The 16644-nt window shown below is 36.3% G+C and overlaps 1 protein-coding gene across 5 annotated transcripts in view; it reads left to right on the forward strand.

The window, feature by feature from the left end:
• Positions 1-16644, forward strand: part of HELZ (helicase with zinc finger) — a 127842-nt gene that overhangs the window by 47972 nt on the left and 63226 nt on the right. For 4 of the 5 annotated variants that reach the window (XM_014532455.1, XM_005858683.2, XM_014532449.1 and 1 more), the window contains 5 exons: positions 1075-1408; positions 2500-2630; positions 10492-10671; positions 11208-11312; positions 16117-16295. In XM_014532455.1, coding sequence (XP_014387941.1) covers positions 1075-1408; positions 2500-2630; positions 10492-10671; positions 11208-11312; positions 16117-16295 — 929 coding nt within the window. The remainder of the gene's footprint in view (positions 1-1074; positions 1409-2499; positions 2631-10491; positions 10672-11207; positions 11313-16116; positions 16296-16644) is intronic. The other variant, XM_005858685.2, reaches the window with a different exon arrangement.

Below are 16644 nucleotides of genomic sequence, written 5' to 3' on the forward strand. Positions count from 1 at the left end.
TGAGATCAGCTGCCTCCTACACGCCCCCACTGGGGAACGAGCCTGCAACCTGGGCTTGTGCTCTGACCAGAAATCGAACCATGACCTTCTGGTTCATGGGTTGACGCTCAACCACAGAGCCCCACTGGCTGGGTGACAGGAATCTTAAGAGATCATTTTGGAATACCATACCAGAAATTTAGAAAATATTATAAATTAACTTATGTTTGTTTAATATTTTATTAAAGTTTACAAATTATTCCATATACATTACTTTAGAACTTATAACTAAATATCAATAAGCTTATGGATTATTGTTTTTAAGTAGAAATTTATCTGAATGAAAAAAGAATGAACCCTACAAATTTGTGGAGGTCAGATTCTGATCAAGAAATTAAGTAGATGAAAATTTACTGCAAGAGCACCTTGGAATAGCTTCAAGCCACTTTAAGAGGGGGCTAAAAGTATCTGCAATACAAAATGAGCACTGTTGGCAAACAACGTTGGTCTATTTCTAGAGGGCTGTTTGGCAGTTTGTAATAAGGGTCTTTAGAAAGGTTGAACCTTGCCTCTATGTAGCCATGAATGGGAATTTATTTTGGATGTTATTAACAGAGAAATGTTAATCATTGAAAGAGAAATTTATGATTAGAATTTTTTGGTAAAATCCACTTGGAGAACATCAGTTTAATGAAAGTCCATTGAGTTTTCATGCAGTGCCTTTCCTTCTGGTTCTAGGTGATTTTAAAGCCTTATTTGTCCCAATGGTGTGGTCAGACACTTATGTAATATTTCATTTTATTAAAAAAAATCATACTTAGCTTCATTTAAATGTTCATACTTTAAAAATTGTGTGTATTCAACACAATTTAATGTGTGTCTGGTTACTGAATGAGAGTTAATTCACTAAAAAAAAAGTTTTGTTTCCAGCTTGGATTAAAGTTGGACAGTATGTATTTTGTAGCCCAAGAGAGTGGAATTGATCATGAAGTTTTAATTTTTTGTATGTTTATATTTGATTTATTTTCTATTACTCTTCTAGTTTTTAAGTTTTTGATGTAGAATATTCAAACTCGTTTTCCACTTCTGATTTAGGTTCAATCTTAAAGTGCAATTGCAGATTCTGGCAAGCTTCATGCTCACTGGAGTTTCTGGAGGTGCAAAGTATGCTCAGAATGGACAACTTTTTGGTCGTTTTAAGCTTACTGAAACACTTTCTGAAGATACTTTGGCAGGACGGCTTGTGATGACCAAAGTCAATGCTGTTTATTTATTACCAGTCCCTAAAGAGAAGTTAGTACAGACCCAGGGAACCAAAGAGAAGGTTTATGAAGCTACTATTGAAGAAAAAACAAAAGAATATATATTTTTAAGGATATCCAGGGAATGCTGTGAAGAACTTAATCTTCGGCCCGACTGTGACACACAGGTATGTTCCAAGTGTGGCAACAGTCTCCTTATCAGCTGATACTTTTCTGGTTTGGTTTTCTTTCTTCTGCCATAACCCGAAGTATTATACTAATGGGTGGAGAATTGAACCTCTGGTAACTCTCAGAGAAAAGCAATTCTCTTTAATCTAAGTAACATCTGAAATGTTCCAGTTTTATACAAGGTCAAGTTTTCTGATTAGAGTTTAAAATCAGCGATGGAGGGACAGATAGAAACCAAGTTACACCCTGGGACAGTTCTCATCTGAAGTTGTATCTGCTCCTGTTCTCTTTATCTTTGGATTCTTTGCTGAACTGTGTGTTCAGGTTCCATATTTAACTGGAAAGCTAATATTTTTTCTTTTTAACCATAAGATAGTGAATATTGTTTATTAATAGAAGTTGATAGTGTCTTAAGGGCTGTTTTTATCACTTGAGAGATGATATTTCACAGATGTTCTACTGATTGTAGCAAATGTGTTCTTGATAGGAATGGTGTAATCAAATAACCTTTAGAGCTTAAGTAATTTCCTAGTGCCTCGGTTTCTTTAGGTGTAGAATGTGGTTAATGATAGTATATACATTATTGGTACTATTAAATGAGATAGTATATGTAAAGTGTTTATTATAGTACCTGGCACTAAATAAACTAAGCAAATATTAGCCATGATAATTATTATCCTATATAATAAAAGCCTAAATGCAAATCGACCGAATGGCGGAACAACCGGTTAAATGACCGGTTGCTATGATGCACACTGACCACCAGGGGGCAGACACTCAACACAGGAGCTGCCCACAGGCCCCAGGCCCACCAAGGCGGGTGCTAGCGAGGCCCCCTGACCCCTCCACCCCCTGCTGATCGCCCTGCTGGTCGCCCTGCAGATCAGCCCTAATCGCCGGCCAGGCCTAGGGACTCTACCCATGCACAAATTTTGTGCATCGGGCCTCTAGTTAGAATATTATTGTACTTTAAAAGAATCTCTAAACTTGGTTCCCCTAAAAGATTATCTTCACAAAGTATTCTAGGAAGCTGTAAGTGCTGATCTTTACTTTCATGCTTAAAAAAATTATTTTTAATCTTATGTTTCAGGTTGAACTTCAGTTTCAATTAAATCGATTACCCCTCTGTGAAATGCATTATGCGCTAGACAGGATCAAGGACAATGGGGTTTTATTTCCAGACATCACTATGACTCCAACCATACCTTGGAGTCCCAACAGGTACAAAAAGGAGGTATCTCATTAAAGGACGTTATGCTAACGTTAATTTAAATGTCTGTGCCGGATAACTCAGGCATACCTTTGTAAGAAAGTTTCTCTGTATTATTCAGAAGACATTTTATTAGTTGAAAAATGAGAGTAAAAGAATGCAGCATTTGAAGTCTATCATCTATTTACTTTTCCTCAGCATCTAAATGAATTCTATTGCTTTTCTCAACAGCCTTTATAGGGTAACAAGCAATTTAGAAATATGTCTGAGTAGTTGAATGGGAAAATTAGGGCCTTCCTATAGTGTTTAACTAATTTCAAACAAATTTTGAATATTGAAGACATTTTTGTAATTTAGCAAAATGGAAACAGTGTCATAGAAGATATCACTTCAGAAACAATTCTCAAGTTAATGGTTGTGTAAATATTTTTCTGCTTAAATTCTATTTGGCACTTCTTTACATAGTGTAATTAAATATGATACTTCTATTTTGTTTCCAGAATAACAGCGGTGACGCCTGCATGACTACATCTTTCTTTTCGTCCTTGTCACTGGGTTTTATCCTCGTGGCCCCTGCTCCTCTCAGCTCACTCCAGCTTTTTTTCTTTTTTAAATCTCAGTTGCTCTACACAATAGAAGTTTATTTATCACTTGTCAATCCAGTCATGGTAGGGTGGTTCTCCCATCTCTGATGGAGGCTCTGGTATCTTCAGTAAGTGGTTTCCAACGTCACCCTGGGTATTGGCATCCAGCTGGCAGACGGGGGAAGATGGAGCACAGAACATCATATAGGAAATTTTATGTGCCAGGCCTAGAGGTGGCATATATTCTCCTCACATTTTATTTCTTCTGGTCCTAAAAACGGAACAAAACAAAACATGCCTTTCAATACAAAAACTAAATAATTTGTCCCTTGTTTACTTGCCCTAACTATTCTATCCCCATTTTCCTTTTTATTGCCACATTTCTTGAGCAGGAATAGTCTACATATTTCCAATATTCTTTATTTATTCATTCTGTAATTTCTGTTTTTTACTTCCTCACTCTCCTGAAAGTAACCATTGATCTACTAATTGTAGAAATTCAGTGACAACTTCCCAGGTCTCATTTGATTCAGCGTCTCTGCATCCTTCCCTTTCTTCATATCCTTATAGCCCAGGTTTTATTTAGAGCTGGACTATTTCAGTCCTTTCTAGTTTGTCTTCTGTCCTGCTGTCTGTGTCTCTGTTCTCTGGGCCAGATCTCAGATTTCTTTTAGAGTGAGTTTACTAAAATAATAATTTTATTTCCCTACTTATATATCTTTGAAGGCTTCTCTTGATATGTATATAAAGTCTGAGCAGCTGATACTAAACTCTATTATGTGGTCTCATTAACAGTGCTTTCGAACAGTATCTTCTCAGTTTCTTTTCCTTTTTTCTACTTGAAACCCTTTGTTTCCTTCTAAATCCCCTAATTTGTCCTCCACTTATTTGCCTTCTTATCTTTCTTTTTTTAACTATGTTTTTATTGATTTTAGAGAGAGAGGAAGAAGGAGGGATAGAGAGATAGAAACATCAATGAGAGAGAAACATTGATCGACTGCCTCCTGCACACCCCAACTGGGGATCAAGCCTGCAGCCCAGGCATATGTCCTGACTGGGAATCAAACCATGATCTCCTGGTTCATATGTCGATGCTCAACCACTGAGCAACACCGGCCGGGCCTTAATCATTTTTAAGTGTATAGTTCAGTGGTGTTAAGTATGCTCACATTGTTGTGCAGTCAATCTGCAGAACTTTTTCATCTTGCAGAACTGAAACTTAATACCCATTTAACTCCACATTTTCCCTTCCCCAGTCCTGTCTTCTCATCTGTAAGTGATCTTCTCTCCCTGAAGTAATCTGTGCTAAATGTTGATCTATTGAATATTTGTCTTTTTTTCAAGATTTAGTTCATCTCAAATGCTCTCTCCTTCAAGTAGATAAATCTTATCCTTTCATTTCATTATTTGAACAAATATTTATTGAGTGCCTACTATGTGCTACATTCAGTTAATTTTGTGTTTTTAAGCATAATTTCTCTCAAATTAATTTTCATTAATTTTTTACATGTCTACAGTTCTCTTTAGATTTTGAACTTTTAAAAAAATTAAAAATTTTCAATTATAGTTGAAATTCATTATTATATTTCAGGTGTACAGTTGTTACACATTTGTATAACTCATGAAGTGATGTCCCCCACCCCCAAAGTCTAGTACCCACTGAGTTTTTTAAAGGAAGAGACCACATCTTATTTATTTTTGAATCTCCAGCAGGGCCTTGCACATTGTTAATATATGACACATTTAAATTATTAAGAATTTCAAGTTTAAAGAAATATTAGGGTTTCAAATGTGAGGTCCTGCCAGTATTATTAGGCATTTACTGTATATGCTCAGTTCTGAAAATTATATAATATATGACAATGTATTCAATACCCCTGACGGCAGGTATTAACTGTAAAAGTTAACTAAGAAAATGTCAAGTGGCAGAAAACTTTTAAGTAGGAAGAGAGTCCATAGCACTATTATTACAAATAGTAATTGAAATATATCTGGGTCTGGGGACATACTGAGAAATCACTATCCATTTAAAATTTTTCCTAGAGTAAGATAGAATTTGAGAAATTATTCTTGGGCATGTGGTATATAAATTATAACAAAAAAATTAATTATAACAGTGTATTAGACCAGGATAAAAAAAGAACTTTGAATTAATTTGGTTCAGGGAATAAAATAACACTTATTTTATTCAGAATAAACTCGAGGAGACTTTATATTGTTTTAAATTGTGAAAATTAGAGATGACTCTTATCAGCATATATATTGTAAATCTTCCCTTTATTTAGTAGGTGGCACAATAAAGACAATTTGTTTTATTCAGAGTTGACCAACATTGTTAAAGTTTCTGATCTGCCTTGAAGCATTTATGTACACTGAAACAATTGATAAGTAGAATGGGTTATATAAATAAATAAATATTGACATATTTTAGAATTATACCCATAAATCTGTCATTTAATCTCATATATATATATATATATATAAACCTAATATCTCTTCATTTTTTAGAAGTACAAGATTTTCTTTTTTATTCAGATATACTTTATGTGCAGTAAATTACATAAATCTTAAGTGTACAGATCCATGAATTGTTACATATGTAATTGCCATCCAGATGGAAGATATAGACATTTATGATACCCCATAAAGACTCCCTTATGCACTATTCCATTTATTTTTATTTTTTTTAATTAAACCTTTATTGTTCAGATTATTACAGGTGTTCCTCTTTTTTTCCCCCCATAGCTTTCCTCCACCCAGTTCCCACCCCACCCTCTGCCCTTACCCCTCCCACTATCCTCATCCATAGGTGTACGATTTTTGTCTAGTCTCTTCCTGAACCCCCACACACCTTTCCCCCCAAGAATTGTCAGTCCACTCCCTTTCCGTACCCCTGGTTCTATTATATTCACCAGTTTACTCTGTTCATCACATTTTTTTATTCACTTGATTTTTAGATTCACTTGTTGATAGATATGTATTTGCTATTCATAACTTTTATCTTTACCTTTTTCTTCTTCCTCTTCTTAAAGAATACCTTTCAGCATTTCATATAATGCTGGTTTGGTGGTGATGAACTCCTGTAGCTTTTTCTTATCTGTGAAGCTCTTTATCTGACCTTCAATTCTGAATGATAGCTTTGCTGGATAAAGTAATCTTGGTTGTAGGTTCTTGCTATTCATCACTTTGAATATTTCTTGCCACTCCCTTCTGGCCTGCATAGTTTCTGTTGAGAAATCAGCTGACAGTCGTATGGGTATTCCCTTGTAGGTAACTGAGTTTCTTTCTCTTGCTGCTTTTAAGATTCTCTCTTTGTCTTTTGCTCTTGGCATTTTAATTATGATATGTCTTGGTGTGGTCCTCTTTGGATTCCTTTTGTTTGGGGTTCTCTGCACTTCCTGGACTTGTAAGTCTATTTCTTTCACCAGGTAGGGGAAGTTTTCTGTCATTATTTCTTCAAATAGGTTTTCAATATCTTGCCCTCTCTCTTCTTCTGGTACCCCTATAATTCTGATGTTGGTACGTTTGAAGCTGTCCCAGAGGCTCCTTACACTATCTTCGTATTTTTGGATTCTTTTTTCATTTTGCTTTTCCGGTTGGGTGTTTCTCGCTTCTTCGCATTTCGAATCTTTGACTTGATTCTTGCGCTCCTCTGGTCTGCTATTGGGTGTCTGCATAATATTCTTTATTTCAGTCCGTGTATGCTTAATTTCTAGTTGGTTCTTTATCATAGCATCGAGGGTCTCATTAGTTTTCGTGACTCTCTCCTCAAGTTTATTGACAGCTTCTAGCACATTTTTGCAAGCCCTCAAAATTGCGATTTTTAGCTCTATATCCTCCATTTCTGTCATGTTTTTTTGTCTCCGCATTTTTTATGCTTTCTTGGTGCACCCCCTAGTGGTCTTTGTGCGCAGTCTTGTTCTAGTTGAGCCTTGATTGTTGTAGTTAATACTAGAGGGATTTGACCACCAGGCCGACTGGCTGTGTGAATCAGCTGTGTCTGCCGCGGAAAACTTCTGTCCTCTGGGGAGGTGCTAATCTAGCCTTTGCCTGAGGCGATCCGGCAAATGGCTCTGCGCAGGGCTTGGGCGGGGCGGGCTCAACAGGGCGGGCGGAGGGAGCCGTTATGGTGCCCTCAGTCCTGTTCCCAGAGGCTCTGCTTCTCAGAACCCCAGGAACCGCTGCAAACCTCGGAGAGAAAGCTGCCTTCCAACTGATGCCAGACACTCCCGCTTCTCCCGTTTGGGTCCGAGTCCCCAGCGATTCGCCCGTATCTGGAGCTCAGAGTCTGAGACTCCCCCCTGACCGAAAACGACAACCGCGCTCTCAGCCACCAGCCCGCTTTGCGCGCGCACCTCCGCACCTGAGTATTTTCCACACTGCGCCTCCTCTGAGCCTCGGTGTGCTGTTATTTTTCCTTCTAGTTGAAGAGTCTCTCCTCAGCCAGCCTTCCTGTGGTTCTGGGTGATGTCCGTTCCGTCTTTTAGTTGTATTTTTGAAGTGGTTGTTTGCGGCAGCAGTCTCCGATGTTTACCTATCCTTTATTGGGGGTTTGGAGGTGCCCAGATGAGGCCCAGCTGTGAAGCAATGCAAGCTGCTGTGGGGCTTTGGGCCTTCTCTTGGAAGTTCTGGGTCTGTCTGGCCCAGCTGCATTTTGTTAGGTAATTTTCAGGTTGCAAAGGGCCAGGGCATTCATATGCAAAAGCTTCTGCTGCAGCCTGGGTGGGGCGGGTCTCGGAATCAACAGGGTGGAGCAAGCAGCTATAAGGGGCCGTGTCTCAGTGTCCCAGTAATTGCTGCAAGCACCTCTGAGGGAAAGCCGCCCTCAAGTTCCGAGTTCTGCCTGCTGCCAGACAGTCCAGTTTCTCCCCGTATGAGTCCTGGGTCCCCAGAGACTTCCCGGAACCGGAGTTCGGAACAGTCGGGAGCTTGTGATTCCCTCCCGATTAAAAAAGACAGCCGCGTCCTCAGGTGCCAGCCCCTTTCCGAGTGCGCTCGAGCCTCCATACCTCTGCTCTTTACTTCCGCAGCTCCTCTGAGTCTCACTGTGCTTTTCTCTTTCCTTCTAGTTGTAGAATTTCCACTCAGCCAGCCTTCCTGTAGTTCTGGATGATGTCTGTTTTGTCTTTTCATTGTATTTTTGAAGTTGTTGTTGGAGGCAGCAATTTCCGGTGTTTATCTTGGTTTCTCCTCTAATATCTCTTCATTAATAAAATCATTAAAATCCCTGAATTTGAAAGATTAGAGGTTGATTTTAGAACTTTTTCTTGTTTTTTGAAAGTGTACTGGTCAACTTATACATCATTTTTTTGAAATCCTTAGAAAATATTATAATAATGGAAACAAACATTAATTGAGCGCTTGTTGCTCAATTATTTTTCTAATCAGGTTGTATGCGTTATTTCATTTGATCTTTACAATAACCATCTGATGCAAGTATGCTATCTCCATGTAAAGACAAAGGAACCATGGGGTCAGGTATCATAGAATCATAGTAACTCAGGTATTGACCTAACTGTGGCATCAACATGTAGAGATAGAGGCCAGAGGTAGGTGGTCCAAAGCTAGTGCAGGAGCTGGAGTGCCACCAAGGACCACGGTTCTCCTTTCCTCTCTGCCATACACAACATACTGGTTTTCTTCTTGATGCCCATTGCCTCATGAATAGGAGATGGCTGCTGCAGTTTTATTTGCCACGAGCTCATTTCAGCCAGGTGAAGGAGGAAGGCAAAGTAGCAGAAAGAGCTTTCTTCTAGTGAGGCTTTGTTTTTGTTTTATTGGGTATAGAAGCTCTTCTGAAGAATTTCCTCCTACATCTCATTGACCGGAATTGGGTCTCTTGCAGAGGAGGCTGGGAAATGGAGTATTTAGCTATCTAGGTTCAATAGAGGAAAGGCAGAAAGGCTGCTGTGGATGGCGTGGGGATAACCATTCCACAGTGTCTGCCACGTGTACTAGATCTGTACTTAGCAATCATCTAAAGCAACTTCTCCTTTGTAGAAGATGAAACATTGCCGGGGACCGGCAGAATTACGAGGAAATAAGTTGGTTAATGCTTAATTCTGTGGAGTAAAATGCTTGAGTTTTAGTGACTGGCTTATAGGAAATTGAGTGCCCCTGGTCAGAGTCCTTTTGTTTTTTACTTAGGAAGGTTTAAATTTCAGAAAAATAAGTAATGGAATGCTTAGATGGCCAATGTTTATTTTCTAAAGTTTTACATTTTTAGGAGAATTTTGTTTGAAATGATCTATCATAATAATTTTTAAAAACTGAAAGTGTTAGGAAGATTTCCCATAAATAACTAGCTTCAGATTTAAGTAGAGTACAGCCTCACAGCGGGGGAATTTTCACTACACAATGTCCTCCCATTTCAGGCTTATTTTGTAGGCACTTTGCACATCTTCTAAGTCTCTTTACACACCCTTCCTATTTTGGTTCACATCCCTATCATTTTTACCATACTTGTTGCGATATTTAGTATTTTAATTTTAGTTATGGGAAAGAATGCTGTTGGTTCTCCACTTGGTTTGATCCCTTTCAGCATCTGCTGTCCATTTAAATCTTCGAAACTTAGCCAAGTCATAGAAGGGACACTAGGAAGCTGGATCTCATTACAGCAGCCATTTGTGCTGCCATGACAGGTGTTCTCTACTCTGAAAAATAGGACATATGTGTAATATTTGTGCGTGTGAAAATACTAGAGAACATTTCATGTTATTCAGCCTTTAAAAAAACTGCTGTTTTCTGAATTAAGAACTTCGGAAAAGTTTGGTATCTCTTAAGTAGAGACATACAGGTTTTTTCTTTCCCCCTTATTTTAAACGTTACTAAGAGATCTTTGAATGGATTGGAATTTGGAAATCAGTTAGTTTCCCTTTTGCATTTTATTTGCTATGCAAAGAAACTACTACTTCATTATTACCAGAAAAAAAGGTTATTTGATGCTTTTATGTCACAGAGGGTATCTACATTTTAACATTGTCATTACTATAGAGACTTGGCAGAAACTAGACTAATAGTGTGTGATGTCTTTAAGTTACTTATCTTTTTGCACTTGGAATAGGACAACATAACTAAAGTGAGTTTTGATCAACATAGTAAAATTGGGTAATTTTCTAAGAAGTAATTTTAGAATAAGCATTGATTTTTATAGACGCTATGTTATTTCAGTATTTTTTTATTTCAGTATTTTTAATGGTTCAGTGAAATTCAGGATACTTGTATGTTGTGTTTTGTTTATTAATAAGATGTGCTTGTTTAAAGTAACTTAAAATTTTATTTTCTACAGACAGTGGGATGAACAGTTGGATCCTCGACTAAATGCAAAACAGAAAGAAGCTGTTCTAGCCATTACAACCCCACTTTCAATACAGCTGCCTCCTGTTCTCATCATCGGACCCTATGGGACAGGCAAAACCTTCACGCTAGCTCAGGCTGTAAAGCACATACTCCAGCAACAGGAGACAAGGTGAGATGGTGAGGGGTGTGCTCCGATCTCATTACTAGGGCACAGCCTTTGTCCTTGTTCGGAATCCAAAGTGAGGGCTAACAAGAAAATTTTCATCCAGTTTGTAAACGTTTTAAAAAATACAAAAGAGAAAAAGACCTACATTCAAACCCCAAAGCACTAAAATTTGAATTCTCCTAAAACATACTGTTTTAAAAATTGACAACATAGAGAATGATAGCTTTTAAATAGCCAGCAAAACCCCAAGTCTGCTAAAGAATTTGATTATATGTTAGAGCCAAAGAATTGGATTTTTAAAAAGTAATTTTATATGTTAGATTTTGTAATTTTAGGGGACTTATTTCTGTTATAGCATAAAGAGTAATACAATTTGCTTAAGAGCATTATTCAATAATATGATAGAGGTTACTGAGTAGGTTGAGGGAAATGTATAATGTTAAGATGGCCACTGCTTTTTTATTTTTATTTTTTTGGTATTATACTGCTTGTATAGTTTTGTGTTTTATCATTCTTTTTATTTGCACCATTTATTTCAGCAGGATTCTCATTTGCACCCATTCTAATAGTGCTGCTGATCTCTACATAAAGGATTATTTACATCCCTATGTAGAAGCAGGCAATCCCCAGGCAAGACCTCTCAGGTATTTTTTAAGGCTTATTATGTATCTGTATCACACTTTATTATTCTTAAGAAAAGGTGTCTGTAAAGATTTTAGTACTTTGAGAATACCAAAATCTTTAACTCTGCATTGGCATTTGGAGGTAATGCCTTTTGAAGAAATGATTTAAAATTAAAGAAAAATTGAAAAATATTTGACTGTTCACATCTTAAACATTAAGTAAAGAAAAAGACATCCTTTTTTAAGTTTTGTATGTAAAAATGTTGTTATAGTCTGAGCTGATTTTGATGTGTACCTCTAAAAGCTACTATGATGAAGTATCATAAATATGATTTACATAAAATGTAATTAAAATCTTACCATATTTTGTGTGGCAGAGTAGTCATGCATGATAGTTCTTTATGGAAATAAGATTTTGACTGTGATCATGCAGGTAATTTCATAAAAGCTGCACATTAGAGAAGCATGAAATACTGAAGTGATTTCTGCAACAAAATGTAATTGACCGGTATTTACAACTTTTATCATTTACGAGACAAAGTGTCCAAGAAAATTTTAGATTCATATAGAAAGGTCCTTCCAGTGTATATGGAGATGGAAGTACTTAAATATAGGATTGTGGGGGAATAAAATCCTTTTCTTCAGAAAACAATAAAGAATCATTAAATGGTTGTTTATTATACCATTTGCTTTCATTGTTATATGAATTAATGTTTAGTTTGCCATTTTATAAACTAATATATCATGCCCTATGTTGTTTGAGTATAATTATTGTTTAAAAATTAATTTCTAACCACTCTTTTGAATCATAATTTACTAACTTTTTATTTGTTGAGCCTAGGCATGGAAAATGAGATTTTGCTATTTAATTCTTTACTATTCATAACCCAAGCCATTTGAATGATTTTGCAGTTGCATTAAAAAGAACAAATGACAAAAAAGTGTCATGGCCTGTGAACACAGGTTTTTATGTCATACTTTGTTTTCACCCTTGGAAATTAGAGCAGAAAGAATTATTTTCAGTATAATTCAGTTGTGTTTAATAAGAAAACATCACATGTATACAATCACTATAAATAAAAATGTGGTATTTGCCAGTGGTTAAAATTTGTCAATAGCTAGTTTGCTTCAGATTCTGATCTTTTTTAGCTCATAAGTGACAATTGGGTAGCTAGCAGCATTTTTGCTATGAGTGTTCTTATTTAATGGAGATGTTTGTTTGCTTTATTGTTGGTAGAGTGTGTGCATGTGTGTTTATTTTTGTGTTATGTGGGAACCATGGCAATCTCAATTATCATGGTCTACTTGGCTTGGAAATAATGGAGTAAAAGCTTCTCAAATGTTGGTCAGCCTAGCATAGGTCATTTGACATGTGAGGCAGTAGAACTGTTGTTGATAAACATTAAAATCCTTCGTTTGACTGTCATTATGCTTAGCTTTCCCTTGTAAAATTATTATGTGTTGGTAGTTATGATTCAAAATATAGTGCATCTAAATATGCACAAGTTATGTTTCAATAGGGTACATGTGTAGTTGTAATGGCCCAAATTCAGAAATTTGCCATCTAAGCAGAAAATTATCACCTCCCCACAAATCTCAGGAGTGGTTCAGTCAAGAAGGAAAAATATTTAAGTATACTTAAATACAAATTTTATGTTATTTCATTTTAATAATGGAATAAAAAAAAAGAAAAGGCTTGAATTCTCCAGGTATTTTTTTTTTTTTTATATGGCCCTACATTTTTACAATAGTTTTTTCTCTTGGGGAAAGGTATTAACTCATGAATGTATTTCCTATGAGGATTAATGCATTGCAATGTTAGGATTTATTAGCACTATCACTACAGTAACTCAGTTTTATTTATAATTTTCCTAATGGACAATAAACTTGAAAGGTCTGGGAGATGGGATAGAGAAAATTAGAATGGCTGAGCACTCTGGGGAGATGAGCTTTATCTGAATTGTCCCAAAATGCAGGGGAAAGAACACAAGAATGCACAAAGCGTCTGCATATGACCTTGAAGATGTGGTGTCTCTAAGGAGTAGGACTGACGAGGAGTTTGCTTTTTTCACAGTATAGTTTAGGGCAGGCTTGGTAAATGTGATTAAGTGTGAAAATACTCATAAACATTAAATAGTTAATGCAGTAAAAATGTTTAAATATGCATCCTTACAGTTAAAATGCATAGAATTCTATTAGTTGCCAGGAGTCATTGTTAAAATATTTGTAGAAACCATTTTAGATTACATTTAGTTTCAGTTTTACTTCTTACTTCCTTAGAATTAGATTTTAAAGTGGGGTAGAGAGGAAAGCACAGTTCTGTTCTATGTATAGTTCTGAAGATCGGTATCTGGCACTGGAATAGTTATCACTTAGTGGATAGAGATTATGGATAAAGTGTGCATTTACTGCTTTGGGGCAAATAGAAGCTATTTGTTTTATATAGATTTTTAAAGAAGCAGATTTTCTTCTCGGATCAGGTCTTTCTGATTCTGTAGTGTCTTAAAGTGATAACTTTTTGGGGGAAGTTATTAATATGAATTCAATATATGAATAAAATTTCAGTGAATTAAAATTTTATATTACCAGGCAGTTTCCTATATTAAGTATCATTATACTTTTTGTGGGATATGTGAATGGTTTGTTTCTAGAGATAAGTAAATTACTTGGTTCATTTTATACTATGAGCCTGAAAGTGTCACTTGCAACTATCAATTCTCTAATTTTGGAAAATGTTCTTGATGTGTTTTAAATAATCTTATAGACAGTGTCTCCCTTAAATGTTGCACAAAATGAAAGTACCAAGAAAATATTTAAATCTTTTTGAAGCCAGCACTAGAATATTGTGCTTTTAAGGCAAGATAGACCTAATGATCAAACTTTGTATTCTTACTAGCTTCAACATGAGGTAGCTTTCTATGGTGATGACCAAAAAGTTAGTAGTGAGACTTAGAATTTCAGTTTCTGTCTTTTCTTTGAAAAAGAAGCAGTGCTTGGAGTTAGATTTAATGAATAATTTGAAAAATCACTTTTCGATTTTACATGAAATGTTTAAGAAAATATGGAAAATATAGAAAAGAACAAAGAGGAAAATAAAAACTATAATTTCATCAGCCGTAGATAAATACTACTAACATTTTAGAGTTTAATTTCTAGTAATTTATGTATTTACATACATATACTTTAATTAAATTAATGTAATCATAATTAGTGATTTTTTAGGTAGCTGGTAAAATGAGATTTTTTATACATTTTAAAGTAAATTCTGCTTTGCTGATCTGATTAACATTTTTTAAACTAACACTTAAAACATGTTTAAAATTTTTGCATCTTTAAGAAATGATATTGGTTATTTAGGGACATTTGTTAAATACTTTTTTTTTTACTTTGCTTAAAATAAGACAGCCAGTTTTAAGTGTTTCATGGAGGGTTACAATCCATTTTAGAAGATCATGAGATTAGTTTTTGTGCATTTTATATTTGAGCTGCCTGTGAAATATCTTAGAGGAGACAGATCCTATATAATAAAAGCCCAATATGCTGAATGTCCGGTCATCTGTTCAACCAATCAAAGCATAATATGCTAATGATATGCTAAGGCCACTCAACTGTTTGCTATAAAGTGCACTGACCACCAGGGGTCAGACGCTTTGACTGGTAGGTTAGCTTGCTGCTGGGGTCTGGCCCATTGGGACTGAGTGAGATGAGCTGGACACACTCTGGAGCCCTCCTGTGGTACCTCCCCGGCTGGCCAACCTCCCGCATCCCTCCCCGTCCCTGATCGTGCACTGGTGGGGTCCCTTGGCCTGGCCTGTGCCCTCTCGCAATCTGGGACCCCTCAGGGGATGTCGGAAAGCCGGTTTTGACCTGATCCCGCAGGCCAGGCCAAGGGACCCTACTGGTGCACGAATTCATGCACCGGGCCTCTAGTATTGAATAAAGAGTTAGATATGCATCCTGGAGGTCAGAGGAGAGGTCTTGGTTGGAGAGAGAAGGATGTGTGAGTCATTAGGGTATTGAAGCCAAGGGCCTGGATGAGATTGTCGGGGTAGAGAACAGAGCTTGAGAAGAGGAGAGAGCCAAGACTAAGACTTGAGGATGCCGACCGACCCTGGAGAGGGAGAAAGAAAGCAGCGGAAGGTTGAGTCATAGAAGCTGAGGGAGGACAGTGTTTCAATGAGGGTGAGTGGGTGGATAGATGGAAAGGTTGTTTTCCTGCCATCTTAGTAACCTATTGCATGTGGCCTACTAATATTTTTCTTTTGCAATTAATGGAAGAGATCCTATTTTTTAAGATTTTCTGGTTGTCCAAAATTTATTTTGATTTTTAAATTTCTAGAACATTAGAGGTTGATTTAAATATAGCTATAAGAATATATTCTGAAGTGAAATGCAGTTAACTTTTTAATTTCTGTTGTATGTATGTAATTCTGTTGTAAGTTAGCATAGATAATTAAAATACAATAAGTATTTTTTTAATAAGAATTTTCTAGGAAAAAGTAATTCCTAAATGGCAGTGCTTTGAACTTAAATTTGATGCTTATGAAATTGTTTTCGTGTCATTCTGTTTGTAAGAAAATCTGAACACAAAAATTATTAGATGTTTATTTTATAGTAGTGCATATTCTTTCTGTTTGAGTCTTTTTTGGTAGGGGGAAGTCACAGTTGTACGTGCAATTCTAATCCAGTAGAGTGTTAATGGTTATCAAATTTATTTGCTAATTTCCAGATATTGTAGTCTTAAATAATAATGTCATTATTTTGATAATCAAATACTGGTAAGAACTTAATAAATACAAATAGGAAATATTATCTTCTTTTATAGGGTATATTTCAGAAATCGCTGGGTAAAGACTGTTCACCCAGTTGTGCATCAGTACTGTTTGATCTCAAGCGCACATTCCACCTTTCAGATGCCACAGAAAGAAGATATTCTTAAGCACCGAGTGGTTGTTGTTACATTGAATACTTCCCAGTACCTCTGTCAGTTGGACCTTGAACCTGGTATGCTGACTCAAGACACAGATAGGGGGTTTCTGAATGCCTAGGGCTTCTGCATTCAGTCTAGACCAGGGGTTGGCAAACTGTGGCCTGTTGTCTATTGTAAATAAAATTTTATTGGATGGAACATAGCCATGCCTAATTATTTACCTATTTATTACCTATAGATGCTTTTGTGCTACAACAGCGTAGTTGAATAGTTGTAAAAGAAATCATCCGGCCAAGAAAACCTAAGATATATATTGTTTGGTCCTTTACAAAAAACGAAAATTGTCAACCCCCAGTTTAGACATTTTAGACATTTTAATGACGGCTATTCTATTTATTCTCTAATTGATCAGATGGTATTTAT

Source organism: Myotis brandtii, unplaced genomic scaffold (genome assembly GCF_000412655.1).
Source record: "Myotis brandtii unplaced genomic scaffold, ASM41265v1 scaffold120, whole genome shotgun sequence".
Taxonomy (NCBI): Eukaryota; Metazoa; Chordata; class Mammalia; order Chiroptera; family Vespertilionidae; genus Myotis; species Myotis brandtii.